At 39.8% G+C, this 21,704-nt stretch overlaps 1 protein-coding gene across 1 annotated transcript; it reads left to right on the top strand.

The window, feature by feature from the left end:
* Window positions 1–331: 331 nt before the first annotated feature.
* On the top strand, window positions 332–21,681 carry LOC122559077 (PRA1 family protein 3-like). The gene is made up of 3 exons (XM_043708323.1): window positions 332–725; window positions 19,302–19,519; window positions 20,571–21,681. Exons 1-3 carry the CDS (start codon window positions 550–552, stop codon window positions 20,747–20,749), a joined length of 573 nt encoding a protein of 190 aa, XP_043564258.1. The 5' UTR covers window positions 332–549; the 3' UTR covers window positions 20,750–21,681.
* Window positions 21,682–21,704: the final 23 nt, after the last annotated feature.

Genomic DNA, 21,704 nt, shown 5'->3' on the forward strand with positions numbered 1-21,704 from the left:
GTTGTCTTGCCTAGAGCGCTCTTCGTGAACCTGTAAGGCCAACCTCGCTTGCAATGACTTATGTTATATTATAGGCTCCTGTAACATGTTAGACCTCCAGGAGTATAGACTCCAGTTTTAGAACCACCAGAGTACACATGTATAGTTATAATGAAAATAGTTAGATTTATAATTTTCATCCATTTATGCTCCATATTAATCATGCCTGGGGAGGGGGGAAGTAGTCGGGAGAGACTTATTGAACGGTTTTTGAACTTAGTGTCTCCTTATTAGTAATTAGAAAATGCAGACATACTATTAGGTCAGAGTTTAATGTTTATACATTTATATCATGGGCCCAGAATAAAGCTGCAGTCTGTGGATTACACAGGATCATTCAGAACTATCCACGAGCTCCCCGCACTGGAGCCAGTGGATAACCCTCTGGTGTCTTGAATCATCGATATATGTCCGAATGAGGCTGTGGCTCATTCCCCGACGCTCGGGTGGAGTCAGTGACGCCTCTTTAAGCGCCGCTGCTGTTGAGCTCTCAGTGCGGTAGCTGCTACGATGGAAGTGCAGTTCGCTCCCTTAAGACCTTGGGATGATTTCATTTTGGGTTCAGCCCGTTTCGCCCAGCCGGATTTTCGAGATTTAACAAAATGGAACAACCGAGTGATCAGCAACCTGCTCTATTACCAGAGTAACTACTTGGTCATGGCTATCTGCATCTTTGTAGTGATCGGGTAAAGGAGCTCGTTTCTACCTGGGCCTGCAGCGTTCTCATTGTTTCAAACTTGTCGTGTATTGGAACAGCTGCGTAATAGGATGGTGTATATTAATGTGCACCCATTTGCTTAAATTAGCCTATCAAAGTATTTTTTCTGAAGGCATCGACACGCCTGCATTTGTGTAAATGTTGTAATGGCTTAAACGGCAATTTTATAATGCTTGCATCAGCAAGTTTTAATATCCAGATACAAGGGACTGTTCAGTAGGGGTAACTTCACGGCCGAGGAATGCTCAGTTTCTGTTTGCTAGTAAACGAATGGCTACAACGTTTAAAAAGCATTTGGATGGATACATGAATAGGAAATGTCTGGAGGGGCATGGGCTAGGAGCAGGCAGGTGGGGCTAGTTTAGTTTGGGATTGTGTTTGACATGGACTGATTGGCCCAAAGGGTCTATTTCTGTGCTGTATGACTGTGAATTGATTCTATGAGGATCTTAAATTCAGGTGACCTATCTCTGGCCAGATTACTAAGCCCTGGAAACTGGATCAATTTATACATGCATGGGAAATGGCCAAATTGCTTTGACTGAACATATTAAGAGAAAAGTGTAACACTTTTTGTAATGTTTTCTGAATTTCTATGTGGTTCTGTATCATAGGACAATATTTTAATGCAAATACTGGCAAGTTAGGATTTAATCCTATTTCCTCCAATCTACTGTAAGAATATTTTTGCCCTTTATTTCTGCTCTTTTTAAAATTCTTCAGAACTTAATTTAGCCTATTGATTTTACAATAATTGTAATTTGATACCTTTCAGTCAATTCATTAATCCAGCAATTGTTTTAAAACTGAACCATGAAATCCAGCTCCACTTGTGCTTGCTGACCTACATTGGTTTCTGATCAAGCATGGTTTTTTTTTTAAAAGTGCTCATTCTTGTTTTTAAATCTCTCCATAGTCTTACCATTCCCTGTCTCTCTAACCTCCTCTGGCTTCTTTCCAAGCTATATATCTACCCTACTCTAATCCTGACTTCTTGAACATCCCTGATTTTAATCATTGTGCCATTGGTGGTTGTACCTTCAATTGCCTAGGCCCTGAACTATGGAATACCTTCCCTACATCTTTCTCTATCTTACTGTCCTCCTAGAGATACTCGTAAATAGCTACCTCTTTGACCCGTTTGAGAACCTAGAGTGCACTTATACGAGAGACTGTAAAGTGCAGGAGCAAAAGCAGCCCATTGACTGGCAGAGCAGAGTCAAATGAGATCGTTGTTTGATCTGAGAGCTGTAGGCTTCACTTTCCTGCCTTTTCTCCATCGTGTTCAATTTCCTTACAGATTAAATATCTATCTCAGCCTTGAATATAATTTAATGATCCTAACTCTACAGACCTCCTCTTTTTTTTAAAGAATGCTACAAATTCACTATCCTCAGAGAGAAATGTCTCTTTATCTGTTTTAAAAGGTAGGCCCCTTTATTTTCAGATTATGCTCTCTGGTCCTCTATTCTCCCAGAAGGGGGGCAACAACACCTCCAATTCTAACCTGTTCGGTTCCTGTAAGAATCTAAATGTCCCCTGAGAAACCTAAATGTTTCAATGTGGCCTAACCACTTTTGGAACACTGCATTCAATTCTGGTCTCCTGGCTATAGGGACGTTGTTGTGAAACTTGAAAGGGTTCAGAATACATTTACAAGGATATTTGCAGGGTCAGAGGGAGAGCTTGTACAGGCTGGGACTGTTTTCCCTGGAACATCGGAGGCTGAGGGGTAACCTTCTAGAAATTTATAAAATCATGAGGGGAATGGCTAGGGTGAATAGCCAAGGTTTTTTTCTTCTGTAGGGGAGTTGAAAACCAGAGGGCATATATTTAGTGGGGGGGGGTGAAGGTTTAAAGGGGACCTAGGGGGCAACCTTTCATGCAGAGGGTGATGCATGTATGTAACGAACTGCCAGATGAAGTGGTGGAGGTTGGTACACTTACAATATTTAAAAAGCACCTGGTTGTGTATATGAATAGGAATGGTTTAGAGGGATATGAGCCAAGTGCTGGCAAATGGGACTAAATTAATTTAGAATATCTATTGTGCATGGGTTAGTTGGACCGAAGAGTCTATTTCCGACCTGTATGTCTGACTCTAATAAAATCACTTTCTTTCTTCTAAACTGAGTGCCGACCCAAGCTACTCAGCCTTTCCTCACAAGGCAGCCCCTCCATTACTGGTGTCAGTCCAGTATATTTTCTCTGGATTGTCTCCAGTGTATGTTTCCTTCGGTAAATTAGATTAGATTTTGGATTTAAAAAAACTGTTCTCAATATTCCAGCTGTAGTCTGACCAGTGCATTAATGTTTTTGGAAGACTTACTACTTTTTAATCTCTGCTCCTTTTGAAATACAGGCCAACATTACATTTGTCTTCCCTGTTACATGCTGATTTTGGGTGCTAGCCTTTTGAAATTTATGCACAAGGACTCTGAAATCTGTCTCTTTGGTACAACTCTCTGCTGTTCTTCTCCACTTAACGAGTATACTCCGTCCACTGGTTCGAACACGTTCCATTCTTGTATCCATTCAATTTGTGCACGTTGGAATACCATGCAGGGCAATATAAAATAGCCATTCATAAGTACAGAAAAAGTTTGTATGTCGGATCTTTAGAATTACACTCTTGTATGGGATTGTGTTTGTATGTTGGATGTTCGTAAATCGGAGACTCTCTGTATTCAGTTTCTTCATTCTTCCTGCAAAATGCATAATCTTACACTTTTACATTTTATATTCACCTGTCACAGCCTTCCCAAATTGCACGCAATTATCTTTCAAGTGACCACCTTCATTTCAAGGAAGAATGATTTCAGATTCATGCACATGACACCTGCATAGTAAGGCACTTCATAGCTAGTAATCTTGTCAGTATTTTAGAAAAATCTAATATGCATCACTATATTGTCTTATTTTAAAAACAATGATCTGATGCTGACAGAATTTGTTTTTCTTCCCTTAACATGGCTATATCCTTCCATGGATTCTGTCATGTTTTACTACTTGCCTTCCCACTTGTTTTTGTCATTTGAAAACTTAGCTGTAATGCATTCACTCACTTTTCTTATCCAAGTAAGTAACATATATTGTAAATAATTGTTGCCCAGCACTGATCTGTGGCACTTCAAGTTACAGATGGCCATCCTGAAAATGTCCACCTCTAACCATTTTCTGTCTTCTATTATTTAGCTAATCCCCTATCTGTGCTAATATACTACCTCCAATATAACTGGTTCTTATCTTTATTAAGTAGCTGAACAGTATTTTATTGAAAGCTTTCTGAAAATCCAAATATGTTACATCCACCGTTCCCCTTTACCTATCCTGCTAGTTACTCAGAGGCAACTTTCTCATGCAGAGGGTGATGCGTGTATGGAACAAGCTTCCAGAGGAAGTGGCGGAGGCAGGTATAATTACATCATTTTAAAAGACATTTGGATAGTACGTGGATATGAAGGGTTGAAAGGGATAAAGGCCAAATGCTGGCAAGTGGGACTAGATCAGTTTAGGATATCTGGTTGGCATGAACGAGTTGAACTGAAGGGTCTGTTTCTGTGCTGTATAATTCTGACTCGATAACTATTAAATTTGTCAGGCATTGTTTCTCCTTCACGAAACCATGTTGACTCTGCTTCTTCATATGTATTTCTAAATGCTGTGCCATTGTATCCTTTTATAGTAGCCTCTAATGCTTTCTCAATAACGTACATTAAACCAACTGGCCTAAAGTCACCTATTTTTGATTCCTGACTTTTTTTTTAAAACAAAGCTCTTCCGTTGATGGTAATAGTTGTCCAACCCTCTGAGACTTTTCCAAATCTAAGAATTCTTGGGCAGATTACTATCCATGCATCCTCAATCTCTGAAGCTGCTTCTTTTAATATCCTAGGATGCATCCCATTGAGTCCAAGGGACTTGTTGGTTTTTAGCCCCATTACTCCCTTAGCATACTTTCTCCAGTGATTAATCTTTTTTGTATTTATTCCCCCTCCTCTCATAAGATGGACTGGGGTGTGTATTTGTTGAACCTAATTTCTTGGCTTGCTGACATATTTTGTTTTAGAATTTCCCTGTGTCTTTGTTTTAGGATGTTAAAGCTATATTTTAAAACAACTTACTGCTAACAGTGTAGAACTTATCATCTGTTCCAGAGTGCTTTTGTAGTGATGCATGTGAGTTTATAAAATGTATTAGCAGATTCTGTATCTTCACTTCAAGAATCTGAAAGCATTCTTCCTTGAAATGATTCAGTGACCACTTGAAAGATGATTTCATGTAATCAGGAGAGGTGGTGGTAATGTCACAAGACTAACAATAGAGTGTCCCTAATGTGGGCATGGGTTCAAATCCAACCATTGCAGATGGTGAAATTTAGACTTCACTAAAAATCTTTTTTTTTTAAGAAAAAATCTTTTGAAACCAGAAGTCTAATGGCAACTGTGTGTTGAATTATGATTAAAAACCCACCTAGATCATTAATGTCCTTTTTAGGGAATCCATTCTCCCACAGTTTAAATGTGATTCCAGACCCAGAGCAAACTGTCCCCTGAAATTTCCCAGCAAGCTACTCAGGTTCAAGTGCCATAATAATTAGGCCCAATTTTAAAAAAAAAATCAGAAATAACTGGCATGGTGTGGCTTGTTAATTTTGAACCAAGACGCTGTATTACCTGAGATTACTTCAGATTTTGCTGTTAGAGTATGCTGTATTCCATGTTTTATTGATTTCTAGATCCTGGCATCAAACCAATTTCTTAAGGCAGAAGTGGTGTTCTATAACGTTTTTGATTAAACGTTCAATTTTTTTCCCCTTTGTGAAGGCACTGACCATCGTTCAGTATCACGTTCTTGAGGAAACAGTCATTTTTTTTTCTCTAGGATAGAAAAGTTGATATATAAAAATTTTAAATGGAATGTTGACTTATGTAGCAGACGTTGCAAGTTAGTAATTGGAGTTGGAGTTTTCAGTCATTTAAAATAAGGCTCATTGAACTAATTGTCATTGTATGTTGTTCCAAACTAAATTCGGTGAGAATAGTTAATTCAGCACATTGAAGTATTGAAATTTTATCTTTTTTTTAAATTCAGTTCCATTGAGTCAAACAAGTCCCACAGAAGGGCCATGGGCATTTTTAGCAATTCACTAAAATGATGTACAAACAATGAATTGATTCAATTCACTTTCTATGGTAAAACAGATGCGTTTTACTATCAATATTTGAAACACACTCTCGCTTAATGACTTCTGCAGTATACAGTGCTACAGTAGCTGGAGAACAAACTTTGGTATTTCAATTACTGACAATTAATCTAATGTCAGTGGTAGGACAATTATTGGGAAGAAAAGGGATATGGTTAATCTATACTTTGAAGCAAGAATTGATTGAGGATAGTCATCATGGATTTGTGAATGTCTATTTGATTAATTTTAATTGTTTTTTTTGGAAAGATGACTTAAATATATTGATAAAGGTAGTGCAGTTAATGTGGTTTGCATAGACTTCAGGAAGGTCTTTGATAAGATCGCACATTAGAAGGTTCATGGGATCGAAGGCAAGATAGCAACCTATATCCAAAATTGGCCTCCAAATAGAAAGCTGAAAATGTGTTGCTGGAAAAGCGCAGCAGGTCAGGCAGCATCCAAGGAACAGGAGAATCGACGTTTCGGGCATAAGCCCTTCAGGAATTCCTGAAGAAGGGCTTATGCCCGAAACGTCGATTCTCCTGTTCCTTGGATGCTGCCTGACCTGTTGCGCTTTTCCAGCATCACATTTTCAGCTCTGATCTCCAGCATCTGCAGTCCTCACTTTCTCCTCCAAATAGAAAGAAAAGCGTGATGGTGAGGGTTGTTTTGTCTGGAAACCTGTGACCAGCAGTATAACACAGGGATTGGTGCTACAACCCTTACTGTTTGTTATGTATATTAATAACTTAGATGTAAATGTAAAAGGTATAATTTAGTAAGTTTGCAGATGACAAAAATTGGTGTTGATTGTGTGAAGGATTGACTCAAGCTGAAGTCTGATATCGATCAGCTGGTAAATTGGGTAGAGCAATGGCAGATGGAATTTAACTAGGAGAAATTGAGGACTGCAGCTGCTGCTGCTGGAGATCAGAGTTGTGGTGCTGGAAAAGCACAGAAGGTCAGGCTACATCCAAGGAGCAGGAGAAGCAATGTTTTGGGTAAAAGCCCTTCATCAGGAATGAGGCTTGTGGGGGACTGACAAATGGTAGGGGGGGGGGTGGGGCTGGAGGGGAAAGTAGCTGAGAATGCATCAGGTAGATAAAGGTGATAGGTTGGAGAGGAGGGTGGAGTGGATAGATGGGAAAGATGATGGACAAGTCAAGAGGGGTGCTGAGTTGGAGGTTTGGGATTGGGCTAAGGTGAGGCAGGGGAAATAGGAAACTGGTGAAATCACCATTAATCCCGTGTGTTTGCAGGGTCCCAAAGCGGAAGATGAGCCGTCCTTCCTCCAGGTGTTGAGTGGTTAGGGTTTGACAATGGAAGAGGCCCAGGACCTGCATGTCGTTGAACTGTTCCGCCATAGGGCGGTGTGGTTAGTTGGTGCACGTGTCCCAAAGATATTCTCTGAAACAATCCACAAGTTGGCGTTCTGCCTCCCTGATGTAGAGGAGACCACATTGGGTGCAACGGATATAGTAGATGACATTTGTGGAGGTACAGGTAAATTTCTGTTTTACGTAGAAGGATTCTTTTGAGGCCTTGGACAGAGATGAGTGGGGAGGTGTGGGTGCAGGTTTTGCACTTCTTGTGGTGGCAGGGGATGGTGCCAGGAGAGGGGGCTGGCTGGGGCAGCGGTGGATCTGACGAGGAATGGTCTCTCTGAAACTCTGATAGGGGTGGGGAGGGAAATATATCCCTAGTGGTGGAAGTGGCAGAGGATGATGCAATGTATATAGAGGCTGGTGGGTGGAAGATGAGAGCTATGGACTTCTGCCCTTGTTGTGTTGAGGGTTGGAGTTAAAGGGCGGATGTGGATGAGATGTGTTGGAATTTAATCCTGGTAAGTATGAGGTGACAAAGTTTGGGAGGCCTAATGAAGGAAGGATATACTCAATGAATGGTAGGTCCAGAGATAGTACTGACAAACAAAGGGATCTTGGTGTACATATCCATAGATCCCTGAATGTGTCAACACACAATGGTGCAGAAGACATAATGGACGCTTACTTTCATTAGCCAGGGTGAGAACATAAGAAGGAAGTCTTGTTTCAACATTATAAAACATTGATCAGGCCATAGATGGAATACTTCGTGCAGTTTTGGTTGCAAGAGTGTAGAGGAGATTCAACAGGATGTTGCCTGGGATGAAAAGTCTGAGTAATGAGAAGCTGGGTGGGCTCTGTTTGCTTTTCCTTGGATCAGAGGAGATTGAGATGGGATTCAATTGAAGTACACAAAGTTTACAGGCAAATAAAGGGTAGATTGTGAGAATTGTTGCCCGGTGGCAGATGTGACTAAGCTCTGAGTTCACAAGTTTAAGGTGAGAAGTAGTGGTTTAGGGAAAATCTGAGGAAAAAATGTTTTCACCCAGAAGGTGGTGGAAGTATGGAATATGCTGCCTGAGAGGGTGGTGGAGCCAGGTACACTCAACATTTAAGAAGCATCTGGAGGAACACTTAAGATGCCAAGGTATAGTAGACAATGGATCAAGTGCAAGTAAATGAGATTAGTATAGTTTGGTTTAGATGTGGTGGGCCAAAGGACCTGTTTCTATGCTACATGAGTCTGACTCTATAACATTTGCCAAAACTCAATTAACAGAGTAGCCAAGATATTGTTGACTCATGGTCAGGCTGGACCTGAGCGCTTGCATTGCTCAGTGCAATATCAATAGTCTGGTGAGAGATATGATTTTATTGTGTACTTTTAGTATTTGGATATCAAATGCTAATGGTAGTTTTTGAAGAGTTTAAAAAAGGTCTGGGTCAGATTGACCTTTAAGAACTGACCTAATCTTGTACCTGACCAAATGGGTGACAGCAACACCCTGGAGTGTTGAAGGACTAAGGTGTTTATTGATTACAATAGGTAGGATGAACATTTGAAGGTTGTTAGCTTGTTTACATTTCAAAATAATTAAGGATTTTCTTTAGTTTAGAAAATCTATAGATAGGAGCAGTTCAGAAGAGACCTGATTTGGATTTGGGAGAATGCATATTTGTCTCAGAAGACTTGGTTAATTTCTGTACTGCGTCTTTTGGTACACGCTGCTACTACGGAGCATTGTTGGTGGAGGAAGTGAACATTTGTAGATGATTTTTTTTAATTTCAAAAATATACTTTGGCACCAAATTATTTTATGAATAATCAAATGAGCTGCTTTGTCCTGGGTGCTGTTGCACTGCACTCATCCAAGCAAGTGAGGCATATTCTATCACACTTCTGACATGTGCCTAGTAGATGATGGCTGAAAAATGTGTTGCTGGAAAAGCGCAGCAGGTCAGGCAGCATCCAAGGAGCAGGAGAATCGACTTTTCAGGCATAAGCCCTTCTTCAGGAATGCCTGATGATGGACAACCTTTTGGGGAGTCAGGAGGTCAGTTACTCACTTCCTAGCTTTTATCCTGTTCATATAGTCAGCGTTTATATGCTTTCACCAGTTCAGACTTTGATTAATGGTAATCTTCAGAATATTGATGGTTGGGATTAGGCAATGGGATATCCAGGGCAATGGTTGGATGCTATCTTGTTGGAGATGGTCATTGCCTGGCATTTATGCTGTCACTATTACATGTCAGAATAAGCTTGGATATTCTCCAGGTCTTGCTGCTTTTGGACATAGACTACTTAAGTATGAGGAGGCATAAATGATGCTGAACATTGTATAACCATCAGTGAACATTCATACTTCTGACCTTTTGTAATGTAGGGTAGGCCATTGATGAAACGGCTGAAGGTGGTTGAACCTAGGGCACTACCATGAGGAACTGGATGGCTAAGAGCCTACCCCTGAACCTGAAGACCTAGGCTCAAGTCCCTCCTACCCCAGAGATGTGTTGTAGCATCTTTTATAAGAGTTGTTTTTAAAAATAACTACTCTGAGAAGTTCTTGCAGAGATGCTCTGGAGCTAAAATGACTGATTTTCCAACAACCGCAACCATCCTAATTTGCAGCAGACCTAACTCCAACCAACAGGGAGATTTCCCCTGACTCCCATTGACTCCAGTTTTGCTAGGGCTGTTTGGTGCCACATTCAATTAAATGTGGTCTTGATGTCAAAGGCTGTCACTCTTGCCTTCCCTCTGGAATCTCTCTCTTTTTTCCATGTTTGTAATGAGGTCAAAAGTTGAGTGGTCCTCGTGGTACTCTGAGTGTCTGTGAGCAAGGTATTGCTAAGCAAATGTTTATTGAAAGCACTGTTGATACCTTCCATCACTTTATTAATAATTAAGAGTAAACTAATGGGGCAGTAAGTGGCTGGGTTTGATGTTATCCTACTTTGTATACAGGTCCTACCTTGTTGGGTAGATAGCTAATTGTACTTGTAATTGTACTTGGAATAAGCTGGTGTGGGTACAGCATGTTCTGGAGCACATGTCTGCAATACCAGTACTGAAGATTATGGCAACTTTGTCATCCTTCCCTTTGCATGATATGCTGGGCTCCTCTGTCCTTTAGCATTGGGATATTTGTGTAGTTTCCATGTCCTGTAGGTTTAGGGAAGGAATTCCAGGATTTTGACCCAGTGACAGTGAAGGAACAGCACTATGTTTCCAAATCAGGATGGTAAGTGGCTTGGAGAGGAATATTTGGTGGTGTTCCCATGTATCTGCTACCCTTGCGCTTCTGTATGGGAATGGTTGTGGGATTGGAAGGTGCTGTCTCAGGATCTTTGGCAAATTTCTGCAGGCCGTCATGTAGACAGTACTTGCTGCTGCTATCGATGGTGAAGGAAGTGGATATGAAGGCTTCTGTCAGTATTGTTCATGCCCACAAGCTGCTTAGTTACCCAAGAGTCAATAAAATGGATGTTGCCTTTGGTATTCTTGACTGGTTTTAGCATTGTGACCAATCTGCAACCTGTCACTGGCTGAATCACACTTTATACATGCCTTCAGTGCTGATCCATCTACATATAACCTCCTGCTCTGCTTGAATTAAAACAGCAGTGTAATACAACATACAATAAGGTTCGAGAATCAAGTTACTGAAAATGAAGCAATCCCTCCTACAATCCTTGGTTTTAAAGCAATCCTTTACCATTTCGATCAAAAATACTTAGGCATAAAGGTATGGTCTTCTCAGTGTGGCTATCTGTTGTATTCTCCACTGGATTTAACTCCAGTAACAACTTCAGAATTGACTATTGGGTGCTGAGCATTAGTATCCAAGATGAGTTGCTGTCCTGATATCAGCCTCTGATAATTAATCTTTCTGCTTAAGGAAGATTATGAAACTTCACTCTGTGAATGCTTCTTATAGCTTGATATTGGTCTATTCCATGAATTACCAGAAATTGTCAAGGGTCAGTGGACATCCCTCACACCCTTTATGCTGTTTCCTTCAATAATTTGAACTTCCTGTGTAGTTGATCTGGTCTTTAAAATTTTATCTGCTTTACTATGCAAATAACCTGTCTTTTCTAAGAAATGTCTGTAAGCTAGCCAAAAATGGATCATTAACATGTTATCTAATAGTGTTATAATCCTGGAAAATTGAAGCTGACATTTCTAAATTAATATTATGAATAATAAAGACAATGGCAAGACTGCAACAGATCAGACACACAGGCATTCATTGTTTCCAGTGAATTAGTTTGCCAGAGATAGATAATGAATTCAGTGCTGTGGAATGGCAGGTGCTGGTGTTTAGATAACTATCAATAGATAATTTTCCACCAATGGGAGGAGTGGAATGGGCATTTCAAAGGATTAGTTTGTGTTTCTTGTCCCTACAATAACTACTTGGTTATATGGTGTTTGAAAAAACTGTTTGCCAGGATATCACCAGAAATTGAAAATAACTCAGTAAAATTTAACATTTTAAAAATTAGATTGTACTCATTACTGGAGGGAAGAAAAGCCAACTTACTGGAAGTACTAAATCACTTGTTTAAGAAAATGTGCTGTATTTGAATGCCATATACTGACAACAATGGCCTGAGGGGACATGGTGATAATTAGTGCACTAGGCTTTTCTTGGTATTTGTTCCCAGAGCTCTGTTCCATGTTGTGTGAATGATTGTGTTATCTGAGTTTGCAGATAACAATGATATGCCCACATTTCCTTGATCTTTGACCCATCGTTAAATCTTCTACCAGCGAAACTCAACTCAATTTGAAACTCAAACGTGGACACCTCCATCCATAATTGTTCAAAGGAGATGTGGGGAAGTAAAACATTCTGTTTCCATTTTGGGAAGTAAATATTATTGTAATTTTGAGTTCTTACAAACTTTCTCATCTGAAATCTGCTCTGTATTTGCTGTTGGTTTTTAGTCAAAGTAAAATCCTTCCCTGATTATAAATTCTTCAATATGCCTTTTTGTTTTGGAAAGAAGTTCTGAATTTTGAGGAAATTTGAGTGTACATTGAAGTTTGGGAAATGGACAGATTAGGTGCAATTTTGAGTCTAGCTCACGGGTTGCATCGATAAATTTGGCTTATTTAATCTTTTAAAAAATATTATACATAGAATATCATTGTCAATGGCTAGGCTAGCATTTATTGTCTATCCTTATTGTTTTTTAGGTGGTAGTGGGCTACTTTCTCAAACTCATCAGTCCTTGGGGTTCAGAGACAATCACAGTACTGTTAGGAAGGGAGTTCCAGATATTAATTCACTGACAGTGGATAAACAGCAATTTGTTTCCAAATCAGGATGGTGGTTTGGAGGGAATTTGTAGGGTGGTTTTGTTCCCATGCATCTACTACCCTTGCTCTTCCAGTTTGGAGGTTGTGGGTCTGGAGGATGCTGTCTAAGAAACCTTGGTGAGTTGACAATCATCCCTAACTTTTTATTTGCGTGCACTTCCTTGGTAATGTGAAAACACAGCTGATTCTAATTTGTGATGGTTGCAATAAGCACTGAATCTTCATTTTATTTTGTAAAATAAAATGGTTTTCTCTCTTAGTGGTGGTTCCCCTTTCTACACCCCACCCTCATTTTCAATTAATGTGCTGCTGTAGTACTTTTCCAAAATAGCCTGCAATGATAGAGTTTTGTATAGCTTCAGTTTTTTTTATTTGCTTGAGAGGTGAGTTGAGAATAGTCAGTGGTATGCATGCAAGTTTAAACTGGAGCCCATTGACAAACCTTTGTATTTAATCTTAGCTGGGTAAGGTTGTAAACATCCAAGACTTATTGGTCAAGCAGTTTGTCAGCATGGGCAATGAAGAGGTGAGGGATAAGGTATAGTTGAATACCATCAGCGTCTATATAAGAACTATTGCTCAACTCTTCTTTCCATTCATCTGTGTACCAGACTGAGTAAATTAACCCAGATGGCTGAAAGCATAACCTTCAAATGCAAAACTTTTAATTCTCAATGTGCTGAATATTCACTGTCTAGTGACTAATTATTCAATTATTGGGTGGATCACTCTTCTGGCGCTCGAACATGTGATTTAGTGAATAAAATTGTAGTTGAAACTCATCCAAGGAGAGGACATGCTAATGCATTCCTTATTACTTTCCTCCAGATTACATTTTTAAACTGGAAATAGTTTGTTCTTGCTCCTTGCTTTCACCAAAACAAAATTCTTTGGTAGTGACCAAAGGTGAAATGGTGGAATGAGGAGGAGATTGAGAGAAGCTTTGTTGTGTATCTACTAGCGTTTATAAGAATGAGAGCTGGACTTTATGAAAATCCTTTAGGGCATTTTGTGGTAGATGCTGAAAGGATGTTTCCACTCATAGGAGAGACCAGAATTGGGGGATACTGTTGTTAAAAGTAAGGTGTCTCTCTAAGACAGTGGTGGCAGAAGGTTGCCTTCTGACTTGGAGGCCTGTGACCAGCGGTGTGCCACAAAGATGCTGGGCCTACTTCTTTTTGTCATTTATTTAAATGATTCAGATGTGAATATAGGAGGTATACTTAGTAAGTTTGCAGATGACACCAAAATTGGAGGTGTAGTGGACAACGAAGAACGTTATCTCGGAATACAATGGGATCATGATCATTTGGGCCAACGGGTGGAGGAGTGGCAGATGTAGTTTAATTTAGATAAATGTGAGGTGCTGCATTTTGGAAAAGCAAATCGGGGCAGGACTTAATAGTAAGGTCCTGGGGAGTGTTGCTGAATAAAGAGACCTTAATGAAAGGTTCGTTGTTACTTGGTAGTGGAGGCACAGGTAGATGGGATAGTGAAGGCATTTGGTATGCTTTCCTTTTATTGGTCAGAGCATTGAGTATAGGAGTTGGGAGGTCATTTTGTAGCCGTACGGGACTTTGTTTAGGCTACTTTTGGAATATTGCGTGCAATTCTGGTCTCTCTCTCTCCTGTCAGAAGGATGTTGTGAAACTTGTAAATCTTTTCTGAACACTTTCATGGATGTTGCCAGAGTTGGAGCATTTGAGCGAGAGGGAGTGGTTGACTAGGCTGGGGCTGTTTTCCCTGGAGTGTCCTTTGTAGAGGTTTATAAAATTGGGGGGGCAGGGATAGGTAAACAGACAAGGTCTTTTCCCTGGATTGGGGGAGTCCAGAACTGAAGGGTTAGGGTGAGAGGGGAAAAATTTAAAAGGGACAACTTTTTCAGAGTGTGATGTGTGTATGGAATGAGCTGCCAGAGGAAGTGGTGGAGGCTGGTACAATTCCAACACTTAAAAGGCAAATGGATGGGTACGTGAATAGGAAGGGTTTAAATGGTTATGGGCCAAGTGTTGGTAAATGGGACTAGGTTAGGTTAGGATATTTGGTTAGCATGGACTGAACGGTCTGTTTCTGTGCTGTACATCTCTATGACTTTGTTGGGTTTGTTTTGCTGGTGTCATAAAGTCAGTGACTCCAGACCCCATGATGTCTCATGGAATCAGGTCAAATGTGGACAAGGAAATTTGTGTTCTGTTTAGCAGATTTAAATCCATTTTCCTTCATGTTGAACACCATTTGCAGGAAGTACTGAGGGTGATAAGGGTGCAGAATGTATTGGGGCAGGGAACTTCAATGTCCACTACCAAGAGTGGCTCAACAGCAACAGCACTACTCATCCAGCTGGTCAAGTTGTAAAGGACTTAACCATGAAACTGTTTGTGTGGTCAGTGGTGAAGGAATGTACAAGTGGAAAAAACATATTTGAGCTCTTACCAATCTGGAGGGTACTGTTCATTGCGTTGTGACAGTATCACTCTGCTCAAGGATAGGTTTTAAACAGATCTAGCAACTCTGAGCTGGTCATCCAAGAGATGCTGTAGGCCATCAGCAGAATCATGCCCCAGTAAAATCACATGACATAGCATATATCCTACTGTACAATTACCATCAAGACAGGGATTCAACACCAGCTCAATTAAAAAGTACAAGGAGCAACAGCAGTCATGTCTAAAAATGAGGTATCAACATGGTGAAGTTACAAGACCAGACAAATAGCAGGCAATTGAGTCAAGTAGCATATGCAGCAAGTGATGGAGAGGGTTAAGTGATTCCACCTTCAACAGATCAAATTCAAGCTTTGCAGTCCTGCTGCATCCAGTTGTGAATGCTGGTGGACAATTTAGCAACTCGCTGGAGGAAGCTCTACAAATATCATCTTTTATCAATGATGAGTGAGTCATTAGCACAAAAGACAAGGCTGAAGCATTTTGTAACAGTCTTCAGCTGCAATGAATTCTCTAGCAAGAAAATGGGACCATTGTCCCATGACCTTCAGTGGAACTGCCATCGCTGAATCACCTACTATTTGAATCCTGGTGGTTACCATTGACCAGATACAAATACTGAGGCAGCAAGAGGAGGTCAGAGGCTAAGAATTCTGAAGTCTGTAACATAGAACTGAGAGGTGCAAAGTAGGGTTGACTCATAACCCATTTTATTGGTGTCATACTTTGAGGAGGAATGTAAACTCCTTTTGAGAGGAATGATTCTCCCAAAGATTTTAGTAATTGTGGTCATCCAGTTATGAGATGATTGAAGTCAGGACTTGAGCCTTTGTTTTTAAAAAGAAAGAGACGGTTCAATCAAATATTTTAAATTGTTAAGGGTCTGGAAGATACAAATACTGAGGCAGTAAGAGGAGGTCAGAGGCTAAGAATTCTGAAGTCTGTAACATAGAACTGAGAGGTGCAAAGTAGTAATTGTGGTCATCCAGTTATGAGATGATTGAAGTCAGGACTTGAGCCTTTGTTTTTAAAAAGAAAGAGACGGTTCAATCAAATATTTTAAATTGTTAAGGGTCTGGACAGAGTACTGTAGATGACTAGAAATGGTTTTCACTCAAAAGGATTGTGACCAAAATAGCGCACATTTTCTAATTTTTGGAAAGTGAAAATTCTCGTCAGAGTGCTCTTCAGAGTTGTTAGTCTGTAATGCACTTTTTTAAAAAACTTACTGGTTAAGTTTCCAGGACAAATGTGTATAGGAACATGCGAACCAAGAACAGAAGTAACCCATTTATTCAACCTCTCGAGCTTGCTCCATCATTCAACAAGGTCATGGCTGATCAATTTATATTTCAACTCCAAAACCCTTTTTGGTTCCCTAAGTTAGCAAGAATTAGGTGAGGTGTGGTGACTCAGTAGTTAGCACTGCTGTCTCACACCACCAGGGACTTGGGTTCGGTTTCACATGCGGGCGACTATGCAGACTTCACGCAGATATTCTCCCTGTGGTTATATGGGTTTTCGCCTGGTGCTCTAATTTCCTGCCACAGTCCCACATGTGCAGGTTAGGTGAGTTTCCCATAGTGTCCAGAGATGTGTAAGCTAAGTAGATTAGCCACAGGAAATGCAGAGTTACAGGGGTTGGGCGGGGTTAAGGGGGCTCTGGGTGGGATACTCTTCAGAGGGCCAGTGTGGACTTGATGGGCCGAATGGTCTGCTTCTGCACCATAGGGTTTCTATGATTTCTGATTCTACAAATCAGTGTAACAACATGGTTTACACTGCACATGATTCTAGTCTTATCCATTTCATATTGTCCACTTTCCTGTTATCTTACTTTGCCTTATTTTTAAGCTTCTTTTAAAGTACTGAGCTAACGTGATAAAGTTGTGATGCATTGTGGATATTGAAAACATGTATTGTGGCGAGAGGCAGCAATCAGCAGAGCCTTCAGACTTGCTGATTATGGAAAAGCCATTCAATCTTTAACCTTTGGCTCTTATGAGTTGTGATACATTGGGTCATCTTAAAGTGGAAACCAACCCTTTGGTCCATGCTGACTAGATATCCTAACCTAGTCTAGTTCTGTTTGTCAGCACTTGGCCCATACCCCTTTTAAATGCTTCATATTCATCTACCCATCCAGATACAATTACAACATTTTTAAACAAAAAATATATCAGCTTCCTCTGGCAGCTCAATCCATACACTCCCCACTCTGCATGAAAAAGTTGCCCCTTTAGATCTTTTTCCCTCAACCTGTGCCATCTTGTTCTGGACTCCCCGACCCACACCAAACCTTTTGAGGGTGAATAGCCAAGGTCTTTCTCCTATCTATGCCCCTCATGATTTTATAAACCGCTATAAGGTCAGTCTCTGACACTCCAGGGAAAATAGCCCCAGCCTCTTCCATCACTCTCTCTAGCTCACTCCAAGGCCACTTCCTAATAATGAAGGCTTGTGTGATGGAGTCATTCCGATTTGTTCAAGTCACTTAATCTTTCTATCATGTGAGAATATTGTGAAATGCAAGATTGGATAAGATTGTATGAAGTTAAAACTCACACAATACTGGGTTATGGTCCACAGGTTTATTTAGACATACTTCCGAGTAAACCTGGTGTGTTTTTTTTTAAACTTTGTCTACCCCAATCCAACACCAGCACCTCAAGGTTGTATGAAATAGTTTTATTCAGTAATATCATGTAATCAGTCAAAAGTTATCTGGATGTTGTGTAGTTTATCTGAATTGTAAAAGTATTGGTGTCAAATGTTCCCCAAAATATGAATAGACTGTTTCCTTGTGTATGGTGTGATGTACCAAACATTTTAATGAGGTAATCAAAATGTTGTCTGCATGGTGTTATAAAGTTATAGGATATTTTCCTGTCACATTAACATTATTGTACAATATTGTTTTGAAGTATAATCTAATCCTTTTGGGTGTTTAATGGTTATGGTTGGGCCACTTAAAAACAAATACGGCATCACTTTTTATTTTTGTTGCTGCTCTTCATTTGGTGACCTCTGCTGCATATGTCAATGATATCTTTAACCAGAGTCAACAACTGGCTTTATCACCTTTACTATGACCTTTATGTAATTGTATAAATTTGTTCATTTTGAATGGGGGGATAAATGTGAATGATGAAGAGGGCAGAGAATAAGTGGTTTGGACATGGGTGAAGTCTGTCATTTCTCTCCTTGCTCTGACTGTGGGGACTGGCCAGGAAAATCTCTTGACCTTGATACAGAATGGTCAAAGAGATTGAAAGAACCAGATTCCCTACTTCTACTCATAATCTGTTCCTATGTAATTTTTACTTTTGGACTGCAGGAAACCAATTAAATAATAGACTCGTCCAAACCAGTTCATCACTTGATATTTAAAATTTTAATAAAAAGTTGTTAAAGTTAATTTAAACTTGACATTTTGACAAGAACCTGAGAGAATTCAGATTGACAGCTTTGTTTTAATTCAATGAAAGCAAAAAGGAGTAGCAGATAACAAAATCCTGAGATCAAATTACAGAATAGACTGATTGATTAATTCTAATGAGTACCAAAACGGTGGAGTGACTTTTCTGGAGGAACAGATATTGAGGATCAGCTGGGGCACAAGCCATTATAGATCTAGCATCATGCAATTAGAGAGTGCTAATTTAATCTCCTTGTAAAGAAACATTTTTGGAAGTATTGAAAATAGTATGATTTTTCTTTTGAGCACAAGAAAAATTTTAGTTCAATTGCAAATGAGGATCTTCAACCTAAGCTAAAGCAATCATGAAAGTATGAGGAAGAGGCTAGTGGTGGATTGAAAAAATGTGTTAAAAGATTAGATGGTAGCTAGGTGATGACCCGTGTTTAAAGTAATGTTTGGTTTTCAAAAGAATATATTTGCTATGAGGCTAAAATATCCAGATGATGGTGAATTATTGCAATTCTACTTCCTGAGGGCTGTGGAAGTTTTTATTCATTTAAGGTCAAGATAGAGATTAACTAGAAAAGCTGTCACTATAACATCCAGGCTTATGGAAATAATGTGGGAATCTACCACTGAGCTCGATGATCAGCCATGCTCTAGAATGGTGGAGCAGGCTCAATGGCCTGAATGGCATATTTGTGTTCCTATGTTCCTAATAAGGAATATTTTATTCTTTTCTTGGTGAACATTCCTGCCTTTTTTCCCAAGGCAGTCTAAGATCCAACTTTGACTTTCTTATTTTACTTATGTAATTTTATTTTTTGTTGGCAGGTTTCTGAGCCCCTTGGAGATCATCCTTGGAGGAGCAGTGGTAGTACTGATATTCATGGGTTCCATGTGGGCTTCGGAAAATAAAGCGGCTATTGGTCATTTCAAGCGTCGGTACCCAACAACGTTTGTCTTGAGCATCTTGCTGATGAGTTACTTTTTCATTTCCATTGTCGGGGGAGTGATGGTTTTCTTGTTTGGAATCACTTTGCCATTGCTTTGTAAGTAATGTCTCTGTCAATTTAAGTGATTTAAACCCAGGCAAATGACATTTATGTGCAAAAAAAAAAGATTCCTGATCAGTTTGAGAAGCTGTGAAGCAGAATACCTTTGTTTCTTCTTTTATTGAGTTGGCTGATCTTAGAATTCCTACGATGTGGAAACAGGCCATTTTGGCCCAACAAGTCCACACTGCCCCTCCGAGGAGTATCCCACCCAGACCCATTCCCCTATCCCTACTACTCTACATTTTCTCCTGACTAATGCACCTAGCCTACCCCATCCCTGAACACTGTGGGCAATCTGGCAGGCCAATCCACCACATCTTTGGACTGTGGGAGGAAACTGGAGGACGTGGAGGAAACCCACACAGACCCTGGGAGAATGTGTGTGGAGCTTGCACAGTCATCTGATGCTGGAATCGAACCCTTGACTCTGGCGCTGAGACAGCAATGCTAACCACTAAGCCACCATGCTACTATCATGTGCTCCAGTGGGAGTGTTGAAACTAATGTTAACCAGGCTTAGAGCTTCTGACTGTTGTCATGGGGCAGCATGGTGGTTCAGTTGTTAGCACTGCTGCCTCACAGGGAAAGGAGCCTCAAGTGACTTTTGTTGGTGTGGAGTTTGCGCGTTCTCCTGTCTACGTAGATTTCCAACAGGTTCTGTGGCTTCCTCCCAAAGTCCAAAGATATGCAAGTTGGGTAGATTGACCATGCTGAATTACCCATAGTGTCCAGGGATGTGCAGGTTAGGTGGATTAGACATGGGAAATGCAGGGTTACAGTGTTAGGGTAGTGTGGTGGGGCAGGGAGGGATGCTTTGAGTGTCAGATTGTGCTTGATGGGCTGAATGATCTGTTTCCACACTGTAGGGATTTTATTATTCCATTAATCAATGTGGGAAGTGCATTATAAATCTGATTTTTTTTTCACCATCTAGAACTAACTTCGTGAATGTTTTGAATGCGTTTAATATACAATGCTTTTTTATTTAAGCCAGAAACTAACTTAATGTGCATTCAATTTAACATTTTTTTAAATGTTATTTCAGTGATGTTTGTACATGCTTCTCTGAGGCTTCGTAACTTAAAGAACAAGATCGAAAACAAGATGGAAGAGGTTGGACTGAAGAAGAGCCCCATGGGTATTTTTCTGAATGCACTTGGTCAGGAACAGGAACATCTCTCTAAATTTGCAGATATGTTGGCAGCTCAAAGCAAAGACAAATAAGGAACTGGTTACTAATTAGTTTGCATCTTTAACTTGGTATATGTTGTGCAGTATTCCTGGAATAACATTTTGCAATCTGCATACACACTGATATGATGTGCAATTGTCAAGAATCCCAAAGTAAAAATGAGTGTTATTTTGTTTGCAGAGTAAAATGTATTGTAGAAAACAAACATTTTGATACAGTGCCAGACATGCATTTTTTTTTGGCTTTGTATTTTTCTTGGGTAAAGTAACTGCTAGCTAACATGCCACTATTACAATAGTTCCTCTGGATGACATGTATTCTTGAACAATTTTTATTGTGGTGTTGCGTTTGATTTTGTTAATTAAAGTTACTGTTTTAGAGTTTAGGGATATATTCTTAAGATATGTTTTGTTCATGGGTATTTAAGAAATCAGGATATATAAGCCTGAATAGATGAAAAATGGAAGAACTGTATGACCCCTTCACGAGTTTCCAATTGCTGTTTCTAATGTAGAAAGCTCCACAACCTTCTGTTTGGTATGATTTTACGTTAGAATATAAATGTTTTATATTGATTTTTGATTATAGGTATATGGGGAAATAATTTATCTTTGTAATGTGTATTCAGTTGACTTTGAGGCCTGCCATTAACTGGAATAGCACAAATCATTGCAAAACTGGATTCACTCCTATATCGAAACCTCCGAAGCCACACCACCAGGGAAAATGTCAAGCACATGCAATCTCACTCAATTTTACCAAATCTACTAAGTTTGGGAAAAATGAATTTAAGAAAAACATGTCTTTTGGGAGCTCAGCTCATTTACTAATGCAGCTATTGCAGTTGCATAACTATTTTACAGCTGCTAAGATGTTTGGCAAACAGTTGTATGTGATATTTAACTCTGCAGGTCCAAAGATATGCAACATCTCTTGCATGCAATAAAGGCTACTTTAAATTGTTTGTGTTGCAGTTGAAGCTTTTTT

This window comes from Chiloscyllium plagiosum, chromosome 18 (assembly GCF_004010195.1).
Source record: "Chiloscyllium plagiosum isolate BGI_BamShark_2017 chromosome 18, ASM401019v2, whole genome shotgun sequence".
In the NCBI taxonomy this organism is placed as follows: Eukaryota; Metazoa; Chordata; class Chondrichthyes; order Orectolobiformes; family Hemiscylliidae; genus Chiloscyllium; species Chiloscyllium plagiosum.

Excerpts from the sequence above, each read along its gene's own strand:
- LOC122559077 (XM_043708323.1), top strand. The coding sequence starts at position 550 with ATGGAAGTGCAGTTCGCTCCCTTAAGACCTTGGGATGATTTCATTTTG. Across the intron at positions 726-19,301 it reads TGCATCTTTGTAGTGATCGG|GTTTCTGAGCCCCTTGGAGA; the intron begins GTAAAGGAGCTC and ends TTTTGTTGGCAG. Across the intron at positions 19,520-20,570 it reads AATCACTTTGCCATTGCTTT|TGATGTTTGTACATGCTTCT; the intron begins GTAAGTAATGTC and ends ATGTTATTTCAG.